The sequence below is a fragment of the Hippopotamus amphibius genome, chromosome 6 (assembly GCF_030028045.1).
Source record: "Hippopotamus amphibius kiboko isolate mHipAmp2 chromosome 6, mHipAmp2.hap2, whole genome shotgun sequence".
Lineage (NCBI taxonomy): Eukaryota > Metazoa > Chordata > Mammalia > Artiodactyla > Hippopotamidae > Hippopotamus > Hippopotamus amphibius.
The window spans coordinates 48,386,656-48,413,439 of NC_080191.1; the positions used below are offsets into that span (position 1 = coordinate 48,386,656).

Consider the following 26,784-nt stretch of genomic DNA (forward strand, 5'->3'; position numbering starts at 1 on the left):
GAATTCTTTGTTTATATTATCATGTTAAAACTAATATCTCTCAGAGTTGTCAAAATAAAAGACATAGGAAGTATTTGGTGGCAATTGCTATAAAGTAACATTTTAAAAAGTAAACACTGGTTGTATTTATAGAATTTCGACTGAAATTATAAGATTCTGTTTGCTTTTTAGTAATTATATGTTTCTAAGTAAGGTCGCTTTCACTAAGTGTAGCTGAGTTTTGAGTAATACAAAGGTTTTTAAAAACTGGCAGATATTCTAGTAAAACCTAGTTTAATACTTGAAAACTTTGCACACCAGTTTTTAGTTTCTGAGTTTTATATTCTTGTACCTGGTTATTAGAACCCTGTGTGTTAAAATAGCCTTCTAATTTTAAAAATTGCCCTTTAGCACCTCCCTCAGAGAAATGGAGAAAAGACAGTTTTCTGCTCTTTAATAAGTCTGATAATGGTAGGTAGGAAGAAAATAAATGACAAAACTAATACTTTTAGATGATCTGTGAATTTCTGTTGTTTCTTCTGACCATTGTATCTAGAAAACAAACGAATACATTTTTTAAAATCCTATTTGGAAAGTTAATACGTTTTAATTACTAGGTTTCATTTCCTTCCCAGTAGGGAAAGGTTTTCTGTGGCTATAATTCCCATCACTCAGGCAAATGTCAGTAATTCACTAGATCTTGATGGCCAAATCCAGGATAAGGTTGCTGACTAAGAGATCTTTATCTACGTGTACATGGCTACCACCGGCCACTGTTGCTTCCTGGACCACCACTGCTCTGATCCACCATCTCATCTTCTGGGACTCTGCCTAACCCTTCTTCCCCTACCCCCTGCTCAGCTACTGGTGTCTCAATATGGGGGTCCTAGCAGAGCCAGCAGCACCTGGGAAAGCAGACACCTGGGATGAGTATTCATGGCATCTGTGCTTTCAGGGAGGAAGATCTCACTCTTTCTCCTACTCCAAGCTGAGATTTGGCCACTAGAAAAGCCTGTCAGTGACCTGAGTTACAGGACTTGGTAATGGTGACTGTACTCATTGCAAACCGTCTCTCTAGCATACAGTTTGGACTTTGACCTAGTAGGAAAGAACTTTTCCATGAACAGATTGGCTCAAGTTTGAGTTTATGTCTGCTTTTAACGTTTATCGGATGGAACTAGTGATTTCCACCCACGAAAAGTGCAAGTGTCACTTTGGGTACCCCAAATGGATGAACTTAATAACTCCTACCTCGGACAAGCCAGTGAAATCTGTATTATAGGGTAGAATGCTTGAAAACCTCAGGGAGTACAATCTCTTTGTCAGAAGGCAAACCCGTTTCAGGGAGGGGAAATTCTAACTAATTCACCCAATTTAATTTCTGGAAGTCAAGGAATAAGTCACAGAAGGTCTTTCAGGGTTGAAAAATATTTATACTGGCTAGTGGAAAAAAAACAGTAGATGCTGTCAGTCTATATTTTTAGGAAGGTTTAACATCAACTATTTGTCACAATCAGTCATGGTGTGACTTGATGACAGCATATTATAAAAGATGAAAGTGGTGCTATGCTGAAGGCAGCTCATACAGGCCAGTTAAATTTCCAGAAACTTGGCAAACCAGTTGACATAAATTTTGCAAGCCAGTTGACCATTTGTTGAATTGGTCATTGTAGGAGTATTTATATCATAGAAAACAGCAAACACAAATCGCACATCAGACTTGTCCCCATCTCCAGACCAAACCGGTTGTTGAGCATTTACCAGGATATCGCTGGATAAGAGATTGGTTTAGAAATATAGACTAAAGAACAGGACCAATGCTGAGGAATTATAAATAGATCATTTCCTCAGAGTTAGATGTTGGCACTAATCTTCTTTAGCACTTTTATAAATTCTCTGGAAAGAGGTAACACAGAGAGATGTCCATTTTTTTCAGATGACATTAAACATTCCCATAGTTAGACTATAAACTCGAGGGATTAACATCCAGTGCTCTTAGTAAAACTGTGAGTTGGCTGAATAATAGCGGATGAGCTGTAATAAGGCAAGAAAAAGGCAATTATTTTAGCATACCCTTGTTAGATGATAAATTCTAAACTTTATGTTATGATCTATAAATGGAATTTAGGGATTTCTGTAGACTTTTTCTGTGTTCATTAATATAATTTGTTAGCTGTGATTAAAAGCCTGTTAAAACACCAAGCCTCATCAGAAGCACTGGAAACAAAATAGAATAAACTGTCCCACCCTTATAAAGAAACCTTAATGCACACTTCCTGCACTTTTGGTTGACGTGCTTTGAGGATAATTTAATGGAACTGGAAAAATTTCAGAGGAAAGTATGTAACCTGATTGGGGGATTATAAGAATCCCAGATGATGCTAAGATTATATTAACTAGCAAATCACGAAAGGTTTTGAATAAGGTAAATATAGATGGATTTAGCAAATCCTGAAAGACTAGAGCTATAGAGTACCCCTTTGATGTTTGAAATATAAATTGTCAGAAGAAATAAAAAGAAACACATTATTGTTTCTCAAGGAAAAGAAGTAATGATAGCAAAAATAACATTGTACCTCAAAGTTTATTTTTTGTCAATTTCAAAGTCATTATATTTACATATTCTAACGTGCAAAATTTACTGTATATTTCCTCTAATCAATGACCTACCTCCCTTATCAATTAAGCTCTATCAGGAATTCCCTGGCAGTCCAGTGGTTAGGACTCTACACTTCCACTGCAGGGGGCCTGGGTCTTCGTTGCTGCACATGGGCTTTCTCTAGTTGTGGCGAGCGGGGGCTACTCTTCACTGCAGTGCACGGGCTTCTCATTGTGGTGGCATCTCTTGTTGCAGAGCACTGGTTGTAGGTGCATGGGCTTCTGTAGTTGTGACTCATGGGCTGAGTAGTTGTGGCAGACAGGCTTAGTTGCTCCTCAGCATGTGGTATCTTCCCGTACCAGGGATGGAACCCATGTCCCTTACATTGGCAGGCAAATTCTTAACCACTGTGCCACCAGGGAAGACCCTGTTGTTGTTTTAAGGCAATTCAAAGGAAGAAATAGAGGAGCCTTTATAATTGTTTACTCTCACTGCTGAACCCCCCAGGTGGAATGTGTTCCCAAAACACAACAGTTTTCCACTTTATAAGGAAATTTAGTTAGGATTAATTTCATTGTCCTAAATAGAACTCGCATCTTGGTTAATCCTCAATTTCATTAAGAAAAAATCAGAGTTTCTTTGTGGCGCTGATTCTCTGGCTCTGCAGCACCAGCTCAGGTAGATTGAGGTCTCTGTGGCTTTCGTGGCCCTGCTTAAGCATTCCCACTGTGTCCCAGCTCTGCTCTCAGCCTGCCTCCCACTGCAACCCCCATCACCTGGGGAGGGGGCAGTGCCCCAAGGCCAGGGGCTTTGGCTCAGGAGACATGTCAGGCTTCTGGGAACCTCTGGCTTTGGGCTCTACTGGGGTCTAGGTGACCTGGGACCAGCTGTCGCCCAGAGATGCACCTCATCCTGTGCCTCAGGAAGGGCTAGGGAACAATTTTGTTATTGTATTAACTTTACTCAGTTAACTCACTTGAGAAACTAACCAATTTTTACTTTCTTTCTAGAATGATGTATGTGTAGGAGAGTGAGCCATAGTGCTCCCAAAGTGCCTCGCTTTTCTCTGATATAAATACATTCATAAGGACCTGGTCCAGTGGATCCTCGGGTGTGTTTGTCACATCAGGATTTTAGCGACTTGGCTTGTGTGTAGTGGGGATACAGTATGAAAATGGGTCCCCTTCTGGTGAAGATGGAAAAGGAGCTTGAGGTGGAGATGTGAGCAGTGGAGTTAAGCCAAACCCCTGAATTGACCCTTTCCTCATTACCCTACTCCTCTCAGATCCTTAGAAGATCACCCTGTTTTTCAAAGCCCTGTGCCTCCAAGCCTTGTCTCATTTGAGCCCCTGTCCAGGCTCATGTGTGTACCACATCAGCACCCCAGTGATCTAAAGATTCTATGTAATTGTTTTACGTATACATGTGAATACATAAATGCCAACTTATTTTAAATAATTTGATAAGGTCTTTGTAGTCACTCAAAAAAAAAATCAGGGTTTCTTAAGAGTGAATGAGGCAAAAGGAAGTAGATAATTGATCACACTATTTTAGGGAAAAGATTTCACCACAGTAGAGGGTGGGCTATTTGGGTATAGAATAAAAGAGGAAAATTTATGATGAAATAGACAAGCCAATGTCTTTCAAAAAACAAAGCGAGGCTCTATGTGATCTTAATAATACAAACTTTAGAAAAAAAGATTTGCATGTTTAAAGTATTAAATAATTTTGATTATTTTTCATAATATATATACCATATAGGTTTATTTTATTTTATTTTTTAAACATTTTTATTGGTGTATAGTTGATTTACAATGTTGTGACGTTGTGTTAGTTTCACTGTACAGCAAAGTGAATCAGTTATACATATACATGTATCCACTCTTTCTTTTAGATTCTTTTCCCATATAGGTCATTACAGGGTATTGAGTAGAGTTCGCTGTGCTATATAGTAGGTCCTTATTAGTTATTTATTTTATATATAGTAGAGTGTATATGTCAATCCCAGTCTCCCAATTTATCCATCTCCCTCCTCCCCCTCCCGCCCCCCCATTCCCCGGAACCATAAGTTTATTTTCTACGTCTGTGACTATTTCTGTTTTGTAAATAATAGGTTCATTTATACTATTTTCTTAGATTCCACATATAAGCGATATCATATGATATTTGTCTTTCTCTTTCTGATTTCCTCTGTCTGACTTTCTCTCTCTGACTCAGTATGACAATCTCTAGGTCCATCCAAGTTGCTGCAGATGGCATTATTTCATTCTTTTTTATGGCTGAGTAATATTCCATTGTATATATTTACCACATCTTCTTTATCCACTCCTCTGTCAGGGGACATTTAGGTTGCTTCCATGTCCTGGGTATTGTAAATAGTGCTTCAGTGAATATTGGGGTGCATGGTTTTCTCTGGATATATGCCCAGGAGTGGGCTTGCAGGATCATACGGTAGCTCTATTTTTAGTTTTTTAAGGAACCTCCATACTGTACTCCATAGTGGCTGTACCAATTTACATTCCCACCAACAGTGTAGGAGGGTTCCCTTTTCTCCACACCCTCTCTAGCATTTATTGTTTGTAGATTTTGGGGATGGCCATTCTGACCAGTGTGAGATGATACCTCATTGTAGTTGTTTGCATTTCTCTAATAATTATATACTATATAGATTTTTAATAGTTCAGAGTTGAATGTCTAGTATAACCTAAAAAGTGAAAGCTGTGGCAAGTGAGCTAAATATAGTTTTTTTAAAAAAAATATGCTTTTAAGGGGGGAGGTGGATAAATTAGGAGATAGGGATTGATATATACACACTACTATATATAAAATAAATAACTAATGGGGACCTACTGTATAGCACAGGAAACTACTCAATACTCTGTAATGACCTATATGGGAAAATAATCTTAAAAAGAGTGGATATATGTATAACTGATTCACTTTGCTATACAGCAAAACTAACACAACACTGTAAATCAACTACACTCCAATAAAAATCAATTAAGAAATAAAAAATACACCTTTTTGAGAATCCCCTGGTGGTCCAGTGGTTAGCACTCAGCGCTCTCACTGCCAGGCCCCAGGTTCGATCCCTGGTGGGGGATCTAAAATCCCATAAGCTGCAAGGCCTGGCCTTAAAAAGAAATACACTTAAAAAAAAAACCTTTTAATGAAATATATACATTCAGAAAAATGCACAAATCATAGTAAACAATCAGTGAATTTTCATAAAGTGAACCACATTTATGTAACCACCATCCGGTCTAATGCCATATCTATCCCCATGGGGATAGATATGGCATCTAGATTTCTCATCAGTTGTAAATACCAACAGTATTTATTTGTATTCATATTTTCAAGGAGTTTGAGGTTGAGATTGAATTACAATAGGATTTAATTTAACTTTTATGGAATGTTAGCTTCTAAAATAAATTACCATTGTTTTCGTTGTTCTCACCTTTTGTATATTTTAAACACCTTACCAGGCAGTTTCATAGTCTCACAGCAATTCTTTTTTTCTTTTTTTAAAATTTATTTATTTAATTTATGTATGTATGTATGTATGTATGTATTGGCAGCACTGGGTCTTCCTTTCTGCATGTGGGCTTTCTCTAGTTGGGGCCAGTGGGAACTTATCTTCACTCTGGTGCACAGGCTTCTCATTGCTGTGACTTTTGCTGCTGAATGTGGGCTCTAGAAGCACGGGCTCTAGGCGCTTGGGCTTCAGTAGTTGTGGCATGTGGGCTCGATAGTTGTGGCTCCAGGGTCTAGAGCACAGGCTCAGTACTTGTGGCACAGGGGGTTAGTTGCTCTGCCGCATGTGGGACCTTCCTGGACCAGGGCTCCAACCGTGTCCCCTGCATTGACAGGCAGATTCTGAACCACTGTGCCACCAGGGAAGCCCTCACAGTGATTCTTTTGAATACACGTAGGAGAGCTGAGCATTCCAGAGTCAAGGTGGTAGAGAGCAAAGTGTACACTTTGTCGATCTCACACATAGATCCATCATTCCGATTTATTGTTCAACCTGATTGAGGCCACTAATGCTGCTTTTTAAAGCTGTATTTGTTAAAAGGAAGATAATTTTTAAAAGGAGGGAAAAAAATGCACACATAACAGCAAACAATGTGAGGAAGGAACTAACTTTAAAGAAACACATTTTCTTAAATTAAGTACCGTGACTAAGTACTTTAATTGCTTTTCTTCCAGCCCTAAAGGAGCATTTGACAGTGAACCTTTTAAGTTAAACGGGGGTCGCTCGAACTCTCTGCTACCCTGGAGGGGGGAGGTCGCGGGTCTTTCAGACCCCGCAGGCGCGGCTGGACCAGCCCGGGCTCTTCCCCTCCCCACTTCCTCGCTCCCCTCATTCCACCGCCCCCATCTCCCACTCCCCCTCTCTCCTCCCCCGTGACCCTTGACCCCAGCTAATCTGCATAGAGGAATGACAGGCATCCGCTGGGCAGGATCCGCCGCGCCGGCTGCGGCCGGCCGGGCTGCGAGACCCGCGAAGGGGAGAGGGTGAGGAGACCCGGCGGGCAGCTCCGCACGGACTGGGAAATGAACGCCTGGAAATCTGTCTGCGAGCGGACCCATGCTCCAAGGACCAAACGAGCCGCGTGATCGCCCGCCCTGGCCCTGCGACCCGAGACATGGGCCAGACCTCGGTCTCCACGCTGTCCCCGCAGCCCAGCAGCGGTGAGTCCGGGGCGCACGCGGTGCGCTCCCGCCGCGCGGGCGCGGGGCTGGCTCGGGGCAGCCGGGGCGGTCGCGGGCTCCTCGGCTAGCCGGGCTCTGCCCGGACCCGCCGGGTCCCTCCCAGAAACCCGAGAGGTAGCGCTCCCCCAAACTCTTTGTCGTGGAAAAGTGGAATGCCTTTTGGGATCCAGCCGATTTTACCTTAAAGGCACAGGCTCCATTTTCTGTCCAAGATGCCTCGCTTTCGTGTTTATCTGAATCACTTCTGAGCCTGAGATTTACGAGAAACGCCATTTGTGTATTGCTTTGTTTTTAAACCGCGAAACTTCGAGAGTAAGATAAACGCGCCAACAGGTTTTTCTGTGTTTACGCTTGGCTTCCGAACAGTCTAGAACTGAATTCTTTCAAGCTTGTCAACTGATTTATGGTTTGTTTTTCGGAATAGAAGAAGTGCTGATTGCCTTCTCTTATCCTGACAGAACGCTGAATACTTAATAACTAACACGAAAAAAGCTTAATTGTCTCAAATGATGCCTGTTTATAGTAGACACAAGCTATAAAAGTCGGTGAAACATTTCATGAACTCAGTTATTGAGGGCTAAAGTTCGTTTTATGGAAACGTGTGTAATGTTTCTGAGTTATATTGCCCTGCTTTAAGTCTCTTTTTTCCATTTTCTTAAACCAAAAAAAAAAAAAAAAAGGAAGGAAGGTACGTCTGGCGTTTCTCCAGTAGTGTAGGGATAAACAACTTTTTGGTAGCGAGACTTGTGATTGGTTAATGAAACAAATGTAAAAGGTACTATTTTGATATTTTTTTCCATCAAGAATTTGAAAAAAAAAAACTTCAAAGGGGACGTTTACGTTATTCCTTGAGATATTTGATCCACTTTTCAAATTGTGTAAACATCAACAGGATCTTGCTGAAAGGAAATGACAGGGCACAGATGAAGGTTTTTTGTTTTGTTTTGTTTTAATCAGCTCCAGGATGTCTCTAACTAGATAGCATTCTGCCATTCCAGCCTCCCCCCACATGGGTTTGTTTATATTGTAGAGCTTCACTCCCTGAAATATCATAAGCTTTGCTTGGGCTTATGTTAAAATCTCAAGAGAACTAACTCTCTGCAAAGGAGAGAAACCAGAAAAAGCTCACACCTTCCCTTACTGTTAATGACAAGGTTGTACGGTGCTCCTGTTGAACAGAAGAGACTTCATATTGATGGCTTTTGAGGGAATTTGGGGGGGGGTGTTGATTAGGATCTTCATTTTGGTAAACTGTTTTGTGCAATGGGGACTCACTTTCCTTTGTCTTAATTTAAAGCAGTGTGACTTTTTTCGTCTCAAGGAAGAGTTTTATTTTTAAATTTCTGCACTGGCAAAGCACAAAATTTGGTCAGTATTCCAATACCACAGGTGTAAAGTACTGCCCTGAATTTAGTTCTTTTGCTACAAAGTATTGTTAGGGTTAATGTTAGAAAAGTGAATTTGGCCTTTGTAAAAATCAAGGAATGTTACATAAATGATGCCTAAGAAGCAAAGTAGAATCCTAAAATGTGACCTTCCTAACTCTTACAGTACAGCAAAAAATACCCAGATTGCTGTAATTCCTAATACAATGACTAATCATGTCAAGAGATTGGGCACTTTATTTATACGTAAAGTAATTTAAACAAAAAGTTATATTTGACCATAAAAGATATTTCAGAGAAATATCTCATGGAATGGTGTTATACTTAAATCACAGGTCCTCTGTTTAGTTGATTGAAAGTTTGTATATACTGAAGTGAGCAATTCAGACTTCATAAGTAGAGGGTTTTTTTTGGTTTTGTTTTTGTTGGTTAACAGATGATAATTGTTATGACTGAAGTTTTTTAATGGTTAAGAGCAGAGGAGTTTTCACATGATATCCACTTGGGTCCTCTAAGTGTATTACTGTCACTCCATTTCCCTGAAGTTTTGTCCTTAGATTAGAAATGAAAATGGAAAAACAAGAAAAACAGAACATTTGGTTGCCATACCTAAGTTTTATATTCATGTTGGTATTCTTCTCTTGAGTCTGAGAATGTCAAACCCTCTACTCTTCCAAGTATTTTGTTCCCTCCTAGCTGTTTGCCACTGGCTTCATGAGTGGTGTGGATAGCTTTGTTGTCTGTGATCTCAGGCATCTGCTGGTTGTTTAAGTGGCTGCTAAGGGATTACAGTGGTGAAGATGATTCCCATTGTAAATGCTTAACGGGAAAATCTGTTTGAGTCTGAGGAGTCAATAGCAGAGAGTCTGATAGTTTATACTTGTTACTTGGTTTGAGCTTTAGTGAAAAGCGACACTATAGGCCGCACGTTAGCTTGCTTCTCTTTCTTGATTTCAGGCTCTTCTGAACCTTTCAGCTTAGGGGTGCATCTATTTCCCTGGGTTCTAAAAAGACCAGTAATAATGATTTCTGAAAACGTGTAGTTAGAGTCATTATTTCTATTTTTAAAAACAGCTTTATTGACATATGTTTAACACACCATAAAATTTACCCATTGAAAGTGTACAATTTGTTGATTTTCAGTGTATTCACAGTGTTCTGCAACCATCCATCCCTGTTCCCATCCTTCTCAACCCCAACTCCTATCCCTAATTAACCACTAATCCACTTTCTGTCTCTGTAGGTTTGCTTATTCTGAGGAATTTATACAAGTGGGATCATACAACATAACACGCCTTTTGTGACTGGCTTCTTTCACTAGCATGTTTTCAAGGGTCATCCATGTTGTAGCATGTATCAGTACTTCATTTCTTCTTATTGCCAGATAATATTCCATTATTAATATACCATATTTTATTTATTCATCCATCAGTTGATGGACATTTGGGTTATTTTTACCTCTTGACTTTCTGAATAGTGCTGCCATGAACTTGAGGTAAAAGTTTTTCGTGAATGCTGGGTCATATGGTAACTGTGTTTATTATGTTATGTTATATTTTAAGGAGCTGCCAGTTTTCCAAAGCAACTGTACCATTTTACATTGCCTCCAGCAGTATATGAAGGTTCTAATTTGTCCACATCCTCATCAACACTTGTTATTGTCTTGACTATGGCTATCCTAGTAAGTGTGAAGTTGTATTTCATTGTAGTTTTGGTTTCCCTGATGCCTGATGACATTGAACATCTTTTCCTGTGCTTATTGGCCATTTGTATATCTTCTTTGGAGAAATGTCTATTCAGATCCTTTGCTTAACTTTAATTGGATAATTTGACTTCCTGTTATTGAGTTATAAGAGTTCTTTGTATACTAGATACAAGTCCCTTATTAGATAGATGGTTTGCAAATACTTTCTCCCATTCTCAGAGTTGTCTTTTCACTTTCTTGATGCTATGATTTACAACTGAATTTTTTTATTGTTCAGTGTATCTATTTAGTTGTTGTTTGCATTTTTGGTCCCCTATCTAGGAAATCATAGACTAACCAATGTCAAGATTTACACGTATGTTTCCTTCTAAGAGTTTTATAATTTTAGCTCTTACATTTAGGTCTGTGATACATTTTAAGTTAATATTTATGTGTAGAGTGATGTAGGGTTCCAGTTTCATCCTTTTACATGTGGATATCCAGTTGTCCAGGACCATTTTTTGAAAGCGTGATTCTTTCCCTGTTGAATTGTCTCAGTACCCTTGTCCAAGATCAGGTGACCAAATATGTCAAATTTATTTCTGAACTCTCAATTGTATCCCATTTGTGTATATATCTACTAATATGCTACACTGTGAGGATTACTGTAGCTTTGTACTGAGTTTTGAAATAGAAAAGTGTGTCGTCTCACTTTGTTCTCTTACAAGATTGTTTTGGCTATTCTGGTGCCTTTGCGTTTCCTTTTTTTTTTTCTTTTTTTAATACATTTATTTATTGGCTCGTTAGGTCTTTGCTACTAGGCACAGGCTTTTGGCTTTCTCTAGTTGCGGAAAGCAGGGGCTACTCTTTGTTGCGGTGCACGTGCTTCTCATTGCAGTGGCTTCTCTTGTTGTGGAGCATGGGCTCTAGGCATGCAGGGTTCAGTAGTTGTGGCTCTCGGGCTCTAGAGCACAGACTCAGTAGTTGTGGAACACAGGCTAAGTTGCTCTGCAGCATGTGGGGTCTTCCTGGGGCAGGGATCGAACCCCTGTCCCCTGCATTGGCAGGCAGATACTTAACCACTGCACCACCAGGGAAGTCCCGGTCCCTTTGCATTTTTGAATGAATTTTATAATCAGCTCCTCAATGTCTGCAAAAAATCTAGCTGAGACTTTGATAGGGATTGTGTTGAACTTGGAGATCAATTTGAATAATATTGCTCTCTTAGCAATATGAAGTGTTCCAACCCATAAAGACAAGGAATGGAAATGGACAATATCTTTCCATTTATTTAGATCTTCTTTCATTTTTTTCCGCAGTGTTTTTTAGTTTTCAGTGTGTAAGTGTTCTTTGTTAAATTTATCATTTATCAGTATTTTTATCATTTTTATGCTATTTTAAATGAAATTACATTCTTATTTCATTTTCAGAATGTTGCTTGCTAGTATATAGAATATAGAAAATTGATTTTTATATATTGATCTTGTACCTTACAAATTTGATGAACTCATTTTTTTTTAGTCCTAGTAATTTTTCAGTGGATTCCTTAGAGTTTCTGTATACAAGATCACATTATGTGCAAGATTTATATGGAAGGTCGTCTGCAACAGAGATACTTTTACTTCGTCTTTTCCATCTGACTGTCTTTTAATTCTTTTCCTTATTTAATTGCCCTCACTTATGTACAGTATAATGTTAAAGAAAAGAGGCAAGAGTGAACATTCTTGTCTTGTTCCTGATCTAAGGAGGAAAGCAATGAGTCTTTCAGTGTTAAGTGTCATGTTAGCTGTGGGTTTTTCATAGATGCTCTTTATCAAAAAGTTCCCTTCTGGTCTTAGTTTGTGAGCATTTTTATCATGCAACTGTTAGATTTTGTCAAAAGCTTTTTTTTTTTCCCCGTTGAGCTGATCAGATGGTTTTTGTCCTTCATTCTATTAATATGGTGTATTACATTAACTTCAGATGTTAAACCAATCTTGCATTCCTGGGATAAAGCCTACTTGGATATGATGTATAATCTTTTTTATATGTTGCTGGTTTTGATTTCCTAGTATTTTATTGATGATTAGATTTATTATTTCTAAGCACAGGCTAAACAGGTTTATCCCCAAGTAGGGTGGTTTCAGTACCCTCTGACCTCATTCCTTAGAAGGGTCGAGACTTCTAGTATTCTCATTGCCAAGTACAGGGCATGATAGATTGGATACAAAAGGTTTGTTAAGTATACGTATGAATCAAGAAGTATTCCCAGTGCAGTCTGACTACTTTAAGCCAATGATTATATGAATGAGAATTTTGTGTTATTTTCATTCTTTTTAATTTCAAGAATTGCGTGCTACTCTGGCTCTGTTGTCTGAAGGGTGGTATCTGAATCTAGTAACTATTTTTTTCAGCCTTCAGACGCACCCAATGCTCACTGTGCCACAGATCAGCTCTTGACTGTTTTGCATGAGCCCTTGAGTTGAAAGGGCAGACAAAGCCACTTTTCTTATTTTTAGGAGACAAAGGAACAAGCGAATAAAGTATGCAGGATCACATCTAGGCCATGATAGAACCTATATCTATCTGTATTTCTAGGTTTCCATATCTTGGTCAGGGCCTTATTTCTGTCCTGCCCAGGATATTATTTATCCATTTCCTTGTAAAGCCAGTATTAGAAGAAATCATAAAATAAAAACGGATAATTTATTTTTCTTAATGAAAATAACATGCACATGATCAAAAGTCAAACTTTACAAGACAGTTCAGGATAAAAGTGAATTTTTTTCCCTCCCAGACCCCCAGTCCCTCCCTTTTATTTTTATTTTTTATTTCTTTAATTTTTTTAAGAAAAGAAGTGCTTTTATTGAAGCCAGGTTATAGGAAAAAGCTATAATGGATCATCTTCTAGAACCAGCCTTTTGAGGAGAGCCCTGGTTCTGGGCACAGGGTGGAACCCATACATGTAATTCATTCTGAGAAAAATGCTGCATGTTTTAGAACCAGTGCGTCTTATCCACGGGCCCTTTGTGGGGTTTTTTGTTTGTTTTTTTAAGAACTTTATTTATTTTTTTGCTGCATTGGGTCTTGTTGCTGTGCACAGCCTTTCTCTAGTTGCAGCAAGTGGGGACTACTCTTTATTGTGGTGTGCAGGCTTCTCATTGTGGTGGCTTCTCTTGTTGCAGAGCATGGGGCTCTAAGCCACACAGGCTTCAGTAGTTGTGGCACGTAGGCTCTAGAGCATCTCCCTTTTAAATTATAACCCAGCATGAACATCTTTTTTTTCATTCCAGACAATTTTAGTTCATGTTATGTATCTTTATCAAAATACAAGCAGACATAATACACTTACTACTCTGGAGTTTGAGTTTTTCATGTTATAATGTAAACTTGAAAATATTTCATAGTGATGGTTTTAATCTATAAACAATATTATAGTATGTGGATATATCATAATTTCCTTTAAAAGAACTCTATTGTGTTTTTATATTTTGTTTGTATTTTTATTTTGTTTTTGGATTCTTTGTGTGTGTGTGTGTGCTATTATGAACACAGCTGAAATGAACATCCTTATCTAAACATCTCACACCACCTGTGTCAGTAAAATCCTAGCAGTGGAATTGCTGGATCAAAAGATTTCTATGTTTTATTTTGATAGACTTTGCCAAATTATTCTCTAAGAGCTGTATCAGTATATCTGCTCACTAGATGAGATTTCCTTTCTCTGCACTCTCACCACCATTGCATATCAGGATCTCTCTTAAAGTGTATTTCTTTGTGAGAAATAGAAGGCACTCCCTCTGGGTGAGGCAGCCCTGTAGGTATATGGTACAGTAGCAGGAATTCAGTTCTAGTTCACTCCCTTCTCTAGTTGTCCTAGTGCAGTGGACACTCTGCACAATGTTGTGCATAATTAACTTTTACAAATCCTTGTAAATCTATATGTAAAAAGTGATACCTCATTTTGATAAGTGAAATCGGGCATTTGTGTTTCTTTTTCTCTGAATTGCCTATGTATATAGCCTTTCCTTATTTTATGTTTTCTTTTCTCAAATATTTGTATGTTAGGGAGGTTAGTCTTATGTCTGTCACATATTGTGAATATTTTTCTGTGTTTTTCTTACCTCTTCTGTTTGTTCGATTTTTTAAATATAAAAGCTTTAAACTTTTATGGAGTCAAATCTATCCTTTTCTTTCTTACAAACTCGAGTTATTAAAAACGTTTTCCTTTGCAGTTTTTCTCATATTTGACTTTAATTGCTGTAATTTATTCTGATTTAAAGTGAATGATTTAATGATATCAAATCCTTAAGCTTCTGCATGGCAGAAAAATCATCAGCAGCATATTGAAAAAGGAAACCATAAAGTTGACAAAGTATTTGCGTTGCATATAGAAAACAATGATTAATATCTTCATGTAGTAAGACCTCTTAAAAATCGGTGAGAAAAATAAATCAATGAGAAAAAGGTAAATACTCATAAAAATGAGATAAAAACATGAACAGGAACTTTTCAGAATATCTAATGGCCATAATTGTGAACTCATTATGGGTCAGGAATTATTCTAAGTGCTTTACTTGAATCAACTTTTTAATCCTCACAACATCCATATAGGGTAACTACTATTAATATCCACATTTTGCAGATGAGGAACAGTGAAGTACAAGAGTTAAGTTAATTTGCCCACATTACTTACCCAAAGAAGAAATGCAAGTGACTATTTGGTATAAGCAATTCAGTGAAAAAGATGGATGCCATTGAGCACCCGTGAATTTAGTAAAGATTAGAAGGAATGATTTCCAGATGATTGTCTTGTGGTAATTTAAATTGCTACAACCTATCAGGAGAGCAGCTTGGTAATATATATTAAAAAATCTTAACATGAGCATATACTCAGACCCAGCATTTATACTTCTAGAAGCATATTGTTAAGGCAGTAATTATTTGTTCACTGGAGCAGTATTTATGAAAGCCCCAAATTGGAAATAACCTAATAGTCAAACAGCAAGAGAATTAATTGGGGTAGGGTCATGTAATAAAACAGGCCACTTAAAAATAATATAAAAATATTTTTGAAAAGTGATTTTTATAATAAATAGGATGAAAATCTGAAAAGGCAGTTTTTTGAAGTTATATGACTCTATTTTTAAAATGTGTGCATGAAGAAAAATCTACATGGGTGGAGAAAAAGAGAGGAAATTCACTTATGAAAAGGTAGTGTGACAGTTATGGCTCTCCTCTGCTTTGGACATGATCAAAGCCAGAGTTTCCACGTGCAGCGTCCACTTGGACCTCCACTGGAATTAAAGCCATGAGCTAACTTGCAACTGTCAGTTTTTCTTCAACTGTCATGGACTGTGACTCAGCTTTAAGTTCAATGGCTGTTTTTCACCCAGTTTTTATTCTTTTTCCTTGTGAATTCAGTGATGAAGACAAAATTATAGGCCCTAAGATAGCTATCTGCTTTTTAGGTTTAATTTTTTTCTTCATGTTTTTGATCATAATGCAAATGTCAGTCACTTGGAAAGAAAGAAAATGAACAAAAATTTGAACCTCAGCTACTTCTCTTTGGTCCATTGCTCATCAGATCTGGCCAGTGAGTAATATCCCAAATGTTTTTAGCTTAAATTTATTTTATCCTCAGCCCTCTGAAAAGATAACAACCATTGGGCGAGTCAGACTTCATCCTTTGCTTACTTAATGCTGGAGTGAAGGAGATAAGAAACCAGGATTGTTGATCCTCTGATTAAGCCTCATTAATTTGAGTAGAGGAAAGGTTCCAACATGTTTTCTTGTCCCGGGGACTTTAGTGTAACTGGCTAACTGTGCGTCTTTATTCTTGGGAATAAAGATTCATATTTAGTGAACACTCAATTTATATTAAAACTTATTATTGAGATAGAAACAGTCTTAAGAAAATAAACATTTCTTGGCTGCCCCACCCCCATGCCCATCTGAAGCAGGGGAACCAAAACCAAAAACAACAGTTTTTGTTTCCCAGAAGGGAATGGGCAGATAACGTAACTTTAAAAACTTGGTCTGACCATTATTATTTATATTTGTAAACTACTCCTCCACTTATTTTCATTTCAAGGGACTGGATGTGTTTATTCATGTAAACCTTCTGTCAGATATAACATTGCAACCCTTAATACTAGGAAAATTTTGGTATACTATTGCAAATCAGCTCATTTTGTGAGGGAATAGTAAGGAGAAAGAGTAGCACCTTCATCTAGCAAACAGTTCCTGCACTGAAGTAATTACGTGAAATGTACCGGGCTAAGCTGGGGGAGAAAAGATTCAATGATAAATCATGCACAGACCTTGCCCACAAGGGTCTGAGCCCAGCAGACACTTAGTGAAGATGTGTGGAAATGGAACTGGAAGAAAAGGGACCCCAGAGAACTGTGGGGACAAATCAGGGAGGCCGGGAAGTACAGAAGCGGGACAGGAATTCAGGCTCTGAGATGGACAGGGTTGGAGTGCAAGACACAGGCGGTGGCAACCATGGAAGGCTTTTTATCTAGTGAAAGAGATGATTAGAGCTTTGCTTTAAAGGGGTGAATCTCTCTGCTGCTTGCAGTACTGATTTCGTGGTGGAGACTTTAGGCAGGAAGCAAAAGGTAGGCTGCGGTAACCCAACAAGGTGAGATGAACACCTGACCTGGGGGGTCCCTGGAGAACTGTGAGTAGGTTGATGTGCAAGTTTGTATCTGCAACTCTGCTCTTTCCTTGTTGTGCTCCAGGCTCAAACAGGCAACTGCCTATTTCACAGGTCTGCTTGAATCCTTAATGCGCATATTACAGGTAGCAGGTCTAAACAGAAGGTTTGATTTTGCCCTCCAGACCGGTTCTTCCCTTGACTTCCTACATTTTACCAAATGATGCCTCTGACCACTCACTTATTCTAGCCAGAAATCTAGGATTCATCCTTGGGTTTTTCCTTTTCCTCTTCACATTGATTCATCAGTATGTCCTGCCCATTTTTCTTCCAAAAAATAAATCTGAAGTCCACTCACTTCTCTATCTCTCTCATTTTTCTTCCGAAATAAATCTGCAGTCACTCACTTTCTCTCTGTCTCTGTCTCTGTCTCTCACCATCCATGCAAGCCCTGGCCATCATTGCATGGACCACTGCAGTAGATTCAAGCTGGTGTCCTGCTTCTGTTCTCAACCTTCTGTAGTTCATTTTCCACACAACAGCTAAAGTAATATTTTAAAAACAGAAATCATGTCACTTCCTTATGCAGAACCTTCCCGTGACTTTCCATTGCATTTAGAATGAAATCCAGATTTCACCCTGCTGTCCTCAAGGCCATACATGATTCTGTGTGATCCCTGATTTCCTCCCATCTCTCTGACTAATTTCCACCACTTTGCTCCTCACTATCACCCCCCAACAGCTTCACTCCCCTTTCCAGTTATCACACAAGCCTGGCTCCCTCTTACCTGTGACCTTGGCACTTGCTGCTCCCTGTAAGTCCAGGAGATCCAGGACATTCTCCCTCTGGCTCTTTCCAAAGCTGGCTCCTTGTGAAATGGAGCAGGACCCAATGGTCCATGCCCCCCCATGTCCTCAACCTGCCTTTTGTCTGTGAAAAAACTTTAGCCAAACAATAAGTTTAATCAGAGAAGTGAGAAAATGCAGAAACAAAGGAGAACAGTCAAAGGAGACCAAATAATAATAGTTTAGTCATTAAGAAAAATTAAGGGCCTTTAGTTCCTTCTCAAGGGCTATAGATAGTATTCTGAGCCTATAGATCCTATGAGCTGTCTTATAGATACTGGAACCCCCACCAGTTGGAAGAAGTTAACTACAATACACGATGACTAGACTGTAGCCGTGACATAAGCTGCCACAGTGCCAAGAGTTGGCCTCAGAGAAGATGGGAACAAACCAACCGTAGAACTGAAGATTAACTGTACCTAAAACAATCACAATGATGCTGATCACTTGGAAGTAACCAAGATGTCCTTCAGTGAGTGAATGGATTAAAAACAGCCAAACAATGGAATGTTATTCAGTCCTTAAAATAAATGGGCTATTAAGACATGAAAAGACATGGAGGAACCTTAAATGCATGTTACCTAACTGAGGCAGAAGAACGAATAAGTGGGTTTGAAGATAGAATGGGGGAAGTAACTGCCACAGAGCAGGAAAGAGAAAAGAGAATAAAAAGAATGGAAGACAGTCTCAGAGACCTTAGTGAAAACATTAAGCGCACCAACATTCAAATCATAGGCATCCCAGAAGAAGAAGAAAAAAAGAAAGGGTCTGAGAAAATATTTGAAGAGGTTATAGTGGAAAACTTTCCCAACATGGGAAAGGAAATAATTAATCAAGTCCAAGAAGCACAGAGTCCCATACACAATAAACCCAAGGAGAAATACACCGAAGCACATATTAATCTAATGAAAATTAAACACACAAAAAAATATTAAAAGCAGTGAGAGAAGAGCAACAAATAACATATAAGGGAAAACCCACAAGGATAAAGCTGATCTTTCTGCAGAAACTCTGCAGGCCAGAAGGGAATGGCAGGATATACCGAAAGTCCTGAAAGAGAAAAACCTACAGCCAAGAATACCCTACCCAGCAAGAATCTCATTCAGGTTCAACGGAGAAGTCAAAAGCTTTACAGACAAGCAAAAGTTAAGAGAATTCAGCACCACCAAGATGCAGGAAAAGACCTACAAAAACAAACCCAAAACCATTAACAAAATGGTAACAGGAACACACATGTCAATAATGACCTTAAATGTAAATGGATTAAATGCTCCAACCAAAAGACACAGCCTGGCTGAATGGATACAAAAACAAGACTCTTCTATATGCTGCCTATGAGAAACCCACTTCAGAGCAAGGGACACATATAGATTAAAAGTAAAGGGATGGAAAAAGATATTCCATGCAAATGGAAGTCAAAAGAAAGCTGGAGTAGCAATACTCATATCAGACAAATTAGACTTTAAAGTAAAGACTATTAAAAGAGACAAGGAAGGACACTACATAATGATCAAGGGATCCATCCAAGAAGAACATATCACAATGGTAAATATCTGTGCCCCCAGCATAGGAGCACCTCAATACATAAGGCAGATGCTAACAGCCATAAAAGGGGACATCGACAGTAACACAATAATAGTAGGAGACTTGAACACCCCAGTTACATCAATGGACAGATCATCCAAACAGAAAATAAATAAGGACACACAAGCTTTAAATGATACATTAGACAATCTCGACTTAATATTTATAGGACATTCCATCCAAAAACGACAGAATACACTTTCTTCTCAAGTGCACATGGAACATACTCCAGGATAGAGCACATCTTGGGTCACAAATCAAGCCTTGGTAAATTCAAGAAAATTGAAATCATATCAAGCATCTTCTCTGACCACAGTGCCATGAGACTAGATGTCAATTACAGGAAAAAAACTGCAAAAAATACAAACACATGGAGGCTAAACAATACACTCACTATTAAACAACCAAGAAATCACTAAAGAAATCAAAGGGGAAATCAAAAAATATCTAGAAACAAATGACAATGAAAACGCAACAACCCAAAACCTATGGGATGCAGCAGAAGCAGTTCTAAGAGGGAAGTTTATAGCAATACAGTCCTACCTCAAGAAACAAGAAAAATCTCGAATAAACAACCTAACCCTACACCTAAAACAATTAGAGAAAGAAGAATGAAGAAATCCCAAAGTGAGCAGAAGGAAAGAAATCATAAAGATCAGATCAGAAAAAAATAAGAAAGTGAAGGAAACAATAGCAAAATCAATGAAACTAAAAGCTGGTACTTTGAGAAGATAAACAAAATTGATAAACTATTAGCCAGACTCATCAGGAAAAAAAGGGAGAAGACACAAATCAACAGAATTAGAAATGAAAAAGGAGAAGTAGCAACGGACACCTCAGAAATACAAAAGATCATGAGAGACTACTACAAGCAACTATATGCCAATAAATTGGATAATCTGGAAGAAATGGATAAATTCTTAGAAAAATACAATCTTCCAAGACTGAACTAGGAAGAAATAGAAAATATGAGCAGACCAATCACAAGTATGGGAATTGAGACTGTGATTAAAAATCTCCTAACACACAAAAGCCTAGGGCCAGATGGATTCACGGGCGAATTCTATCAAACATTTAGAGAAGAGCTAACACCTATCCTTCTCAAACTCTTCCAAAATATAGCAGAAGGCGGAACACTCCCAAAGTCATTCTACGAGGCCACTATCACCCTGATACCAAAACCAGGCAAAGATGTCACAAAAAAAGAACATTACAGGCCAATATCACTGATCAATATAGATGTAAAAGTCCTCAACAAAATACTAGCTAACAGACTCCAACAGCACATTAAAAAAATCATACACCATGATCAAGTGGGGTTTATCCCTGGGATGCAAGGATTCTTCAATATATGCAAATCAATCAACGTGATACATCATATCAACAACTTGAAGGATAAAAACCATATGATCATCTCAATAGATGCAGAAAAAGCTTTTGACAAAATTCAACATCCATTTATAAAAACTCTCCAGAAAATGGGCATAGAAGGAAATTACCTCAACATAATAAAAGCCATATATGAGAAACCAAAAGCAAACAACTTTCTAAATGGTGAACAACTGAAAGCATTCTCTCTAAGAACAGGAACAAGACAAGGGTGTCCACTCTCACCATTATTATTCAACATAGATTTGGAAGTTTTAGCCACAGCAGTCAGAGAAGAAAATGAAATAAAAAGAATCCAGATTGGAAAAGAAGTAAACTTGTCACTCTTTGCACATGACATGATATTATACATAGAAAACCCTAAAGATTCTACCAGAAAACTGCTAGCACTAATTGATGAACTTAGTAAAGTAGCAGGATACAAAATTAATGAACAGAAATCTCTTGCATTCCTATACACTAACAACAGAAGAGCAGAAAGAGAAATTAAGGAAACTCTCCCATTTGCCATTGCAACAGAAAGAATGAAATACCTGGGAATAAACCTGCCTAAGGAGGCAAAAGACCGATATGCAGAAAACTAAGACACTGATGAAAGAAATCAAAGACGATACAAACAGATGGAGAGACATACCATGTTCTTGGATTGGAAGAATCAACACTGTGAAAATGACTATCCTACTCAAAACAGTTTACAGATTCAACACAATCCCTATCAAATAACCAATGGCATTTTTCACAGAACTAGAACAAGAAATCTTACGATTTGTATGGAAATGCAAAAGACCCCGAATAGCCAAAGCAGTCTTGAGAAGGGAAGATGGAGTTGGTGGAATGAGGCTTCCTGACTTCAAACTATGCCAGAAGGCCACAGTGATCAAGACAGTATGGTACTGGCACAGAAATAGAAAGGAAGATCAATGGAACAGAATAGAGAACACAAAGGTAAACCCAAGCACATATGGCCACCTTATATTTGACAAAGGAGGCAAGAATATACGATGGAAAAAAGAGCCTCTTCAATAAGTGGTGCTGGGAAAACTGGACAGCTACATGTAAAAGAATGAAGTTAGAACACTTCCTAACACCATACACAAAAATAAACTCAAAATGGTTTAGAGACCTAAATGCAAGGCCAGACACTATAAAACTCCTAGAGGAAAACATAGGCAGAACACTGTATGACATCCATCAAAACAAGATCCTTTTTGACCCACCTCCTAGAATCATGGAAATAAAATCAAGAATAAACAAATGGAACCTAATGAAACATAAAAGCTTTTGCACAGCGAAAGAAACCATAAACAAGAGAAGAAGACAACCCTCAGAATGGGAGAAGATACTTGCCAACGAAGCAACGGACAGAGGATTAATCTCCAAAATATACAAGCAGCTCATGCAGCTTAATACCAAAAAAGCAAATAACCCAATCCATAAATGGACAGAAGACCTAAATAGACATTTCTCCAAAGAAGACATACAGTTGGCCAACAAACCCGTGAAAAGATGCTCAACATCACTCATCATCAGAGAAATGCAAGTCAAAGCCACAATGAGGTATTGCCTCGCACTGGTCAAAATGGCCATCATCAAGAAATCTAGAAACAATAAATGTTGGAGAGGGTGTGGAGAAAAGGGAAGTCTCCTGCACTGTTGGTGGGAATGTAAGTTGGTACAGCCACTATATAAAACAATTTGGAGGTTCCTTAAAAAACTAAAACTAGAACTACCATATGATCCAGTAATCCCACTCCTGAGCATATACCTGGAGAAAACCATAATCCAAAAAGAAAAACATGGACCACAATGTTCACTGCAGCACTATTTACAGTAGCCAGGACATGGAAGCAACCTAAATGCCCATCCACAGATGAATGGATAAAGGAGATGTGGCATATATATACAATAGAATATTACTCAGCCATAAAGAGGAATGAAATGGAGCTACATGTAATGAGGCGGATAGACCTTGAGTCTGTCAAACAGAGTGAAGTAAGCCAGAAAGAGAAAAACAAATACTGTATGCTAACTCATATATAGGGAATCTAAAAAAAAAAAAAAAAAAAAAAAAGGTACTGATGAACCCAGTGACAGGGGAAGAATGAGGATGCAGATGCAGAGAATGGACTGGAGGACACGGGGTTGGCGGGGGTGGGGGGGCACGAAGGGGAAGCTGGGACGAAGTGAGAGAGTAGCACAGACGTATTTACACTACCAACTGTAAAATAGATAGCTAATGGGAAGTTGCTGTGTAACAAAGGGAGATCAACTGAATGATGAGTGATGCCATAGAAGCCAGGACAGGGAGGGTGGGAGGGAGTCGCAGGAGGGAGGGGATATGGGAATATATGTATAAATACAGCTGTTTCACTTTAGTGTACCTCAAAAGCTGGTTTAATAGTGTAAAGCAATTATATTCCAATGAAGAGCTTCAAAAATATAAAATAATGCATATTACCAAGTGAATTCAATATGAAAAGGCTACATACACACTGCAATTCTAACGTTACATTCTGGAGAAGGAAAATTATGAAGACAGTGAAATGGTCGGTCCTTGCCAGGGGTCAGTGGGGTTGGCAGAGTGGGATGAATATGTAGAGCACAGAGAATTTTTTAGAGCTGTAAAAAATACTTTGTATGATACCATAATGATGGACACATGTCACTAAACATTTGTCCAAACCCATAGAATGTATAACACCAAGAGTGAGCCGTTATGTAAGTTATGGACTTTGGATGATTATGATGTGTCATTTGCAGGCTCAGCAGTTGTAACAGATGTACCACTCTGGTAAGGGATGTTAATAAGAGGGGAGGCTATGCATGTGTGGTGACACAGGGTATATGGAAAATCTCTTGGCTATTGTAAATAATGCTGCAATAAACATGGGCATTCAGATACCTTAAAAAGAAGAAAAAGATGATGCTGATCAGACCACCGCATGATCAATTTCAAGATGACTGTCAGAGCAGACTGTGCTGTTTCTGCATGTAGCCCCCTCCCTCCGTCTATAAAAGCTCTTGCCCACTGGTCAGTGGAGGGGAGTTGGCCTTTGGACATTCGCCCCCCGCCCCTACCCCAACCCCAGTTGCTGGCATCCAAAATAAAGCAAACTTTCTTTTCCACCAGCCTGGCCTCTTTATTGGCTTTTGAGCATCGAGCAGCTGGACCCCACTTTCAGCTACAGTTGTTTCAGCTCCTGCATCACCCGCTTCAGAGGGACCTCTCCTGCCCACCCCTTAGTCACACTTCTCTGCTTTGTCATTGCACTTATCACTCAGATTATCTTGTTTGTGTGTTTATTTGTTCCTTGTCTCCCTTCATTAGATCCTAAGCTCCAGGAGAAAAGGACTTATCTGTCTGGTTCCCCACCGTGTCTTCTTATTCCTAGATGTATGCCTGACACAAAAACCGCTGAATAAATGAGTAGCTCTGGCCAGGTTGTATGTTAGTAGAGTGATAGGCACTGATTGGAAAGTTAAGTAGCATCCAAGAAATGTAGAATCTTTTTAAACGGATTCTTTAGTATTTACCTCCCATCTCTAAATAGCGTGCTCATGTTGCTAATTATTGGTTGTTCAGCTTGACACATTACCACTGACGTCACAGCATGGAAATTGAAGATCCGGCTTCCTCTTTCACACCCGCTCTCACCCCGCTCCTGCCCCCACTGCAGTCACGCATTTCCCATCCTCAGATGTTCTCATTTTCCGAACATTTTTCTATTGTACTTTAAATCAGATCAGTATTCCTTATAACTACGTAAGAGCTAATGGCAGCTAAGCCTTGAGGTAAACCGTAATTCATTTTTCCTTCCTGCATAGCGTTCGCTTTCCCTACTCATGTTTTGGCTTGCTGACGTTGCTGTATACTCATTTCCAAACCTTTCCCCAGTTACAGACATCTCTTCTCAGTATGTGCAGACATTTTCGTTATTCTTTCAGGCTCTTCTTTGAGAAGTTTATCTGAGGTCTTTGCTCTGTTCCAACTTGGATGGCATTTCCTCTAAGTCTGCTTCCCAGCTGTTGTCCTGGGATCTCTCTTCACATCATCCCAGGGATTCCTACCACTTCCCTCCTATGTCGAATCTCCAGATAGCTGGATCCATGTCTAATTTTTTTCTGCATCTGTTTCCTTATTTTGGCAAAGCACCCAGATAGCTTCTTGAGAAAAGCTTAATGGGATTGTTTTGTTTTGTTTTATTTTTTTAGACCTTGTGTTTGTACCTTTTTTCTGGCTTCCTGCTTGGTTGATGACTTGGCTGGTCATAAGGTAGCAAAGCAGACTTGCTGTATGTGCACAAACACCCACCATCACTTATAATTCATCACGGTGAACATTTTCCCTTTATATAGGAGGCTAGTTCTTTAGACGTTTAGCAGATAGCTTTTAATTAATTTCAAAAGACCTCCTTGGATGACTGTCCCAGAAGAACTCATCTTTGACCTGCTTTTGTTGTTATGGTCTAAAAACATTTTATGAAAGTTTAAAAGTTGTATAGCTGAATAGCCTAATTAAAAATATGTTGGGGCTTCCTGGGTGGAGCAGTGGTTAAGAATCTGCCTGCCACTGCAGGGCACATGGGTTCGATCCCTGCTCCAGGAAGATCCCACATGCCGCGGAGCAACCAAGCCCGTGCGTCACAACTATTGAGCTTGCGCTTTAGGGCCCGTGAGCCACAACTGTTGAGCCCATGTGCGGCAACTGCTGAAGCCCATAAGCCTAGAGCCAAGCTCCACAACAAGAGAAGCCACAGCAACGAGGAGCCCGCACACCACAACGAAGAGTAGCCCCCACTCACCGCAACTAAAGAAAGCCCGCGCACACGCAACACAGCCAGTGAAAGAAAGACAGACAGACATTAACTAAATTAAAAAAAAATATGTTTACTGTGATTATAATCCATACCTTTGTTTTGAAAGATTCATGTTTAAGGTCTGTGTAAAATAACTGTAGTTTTCCTGTATTTTGTGCATTTTATTTTAAGGATGTGTCATCCTTGTGCAGTACTGGCATGGATGGAAACCTAGGGTATTTCAACTGAAGGTTGCATTTCACAGACTTGTCCAATTGTGAGAATTACCTAGTGTGCTTGCTGAAAACACTCATTTCTGGGCTTCACATTCTAGACCAGCAAAATCAGAATCTTTGGAGAGGGGTCTCAGAATCTGGGTTTTCAAGTGTTTACAGAAGATCCTCTCTCTCTCTCTTTTTTTTAAAAATAAAGTTCCCCTCTTTATCTTCTGTGGGTAGGATTGGGAGAGTAGACTTTCTAAAATAAAATTATTTATTTATTTATTTATTTGGTTGTGCCAGGTCTTAGTTGCAGCTGGCGGGCTCCTTAGTTGCAGGTCACTGGCCCCTTAGTTGTGGCATGTGAACTCTTAGTTGCGGCATGCATGTGGGTTCTAGTTCCCTGATCAGGGATCACACCCAGGCCCCCCTGCATTGGGAGTGCAGGGTCTTAACCACTGTGCCACTAGGAAAGTCCCTGTATAAGATTCTTGAGATGAGAAACCTCCTCTGGAGATTAGCAGTATTTAAAGGGTGGCTTCAGATGAAAATTTCTCTTCCCCAGTAATGTGTATCTTCTCTAGACTTGAGGTGGAAGTTACAGAGTGTCCAGTTCAAAAACCCTGATGTTCTGTACCCAGGGCCTTGATGGATTTGGTCATTAATATGTCCTGTTCACGAGCAGATATTCCCATTGCCAAGTACAATCTTGGCAAAATCTCATTGCCAGAAAATCTTTCGCTGTTATGTATATTTTATTAATATTATAAGCTGCAAAATAATTCATTTCCCACAGTCAGGTTTGAGCTAAATGTAGTTAACATTCAAAGGGAAAGAGGTTTCAGCAGAAGGGCAATTACTGTTTAAGGAAAAGGTGCAGAATTTCACCTCTGTTGCCTTTTCAGGAAGACCTCTGTGAGCTTCTAAGGTAGCCGGTGTGCGAATTAC

General features: G+C 39.1%; 1 protein-coding gene across 4 annotated transcripts in view; it reads left to right on the top strand.

Annotated features, from left to right (window-relative positions):
• The window catches only part of PHACTR2 (phosphatase and actin regulator 2), a 270,043-nt gene that overhangs the window by 125,522 nt on the left and 117,737 nt on the right, over nucleotides 1-26,784 (top strand). The window contains exon 1 of one of the 4 annotated variants that reach the window (XM_057738538.1): nucleotides 7,030-7,273. The exons of the other annotated variants lie outside the window; for them this stretch is intronic. Coding sequence (XP_057594521.1) covers nucleotides 7,228-7,273 — 46 coding nt within the window. The 5' untranslated portion in view covers nucleotides 7,030-7,227. Of the gene's footprint in view, nucleotides 1-7,029; nucleotides 7,274-26,784 lie in introns of those variants that run through there. 4 annotated transcript variants of the gene reach the window in all.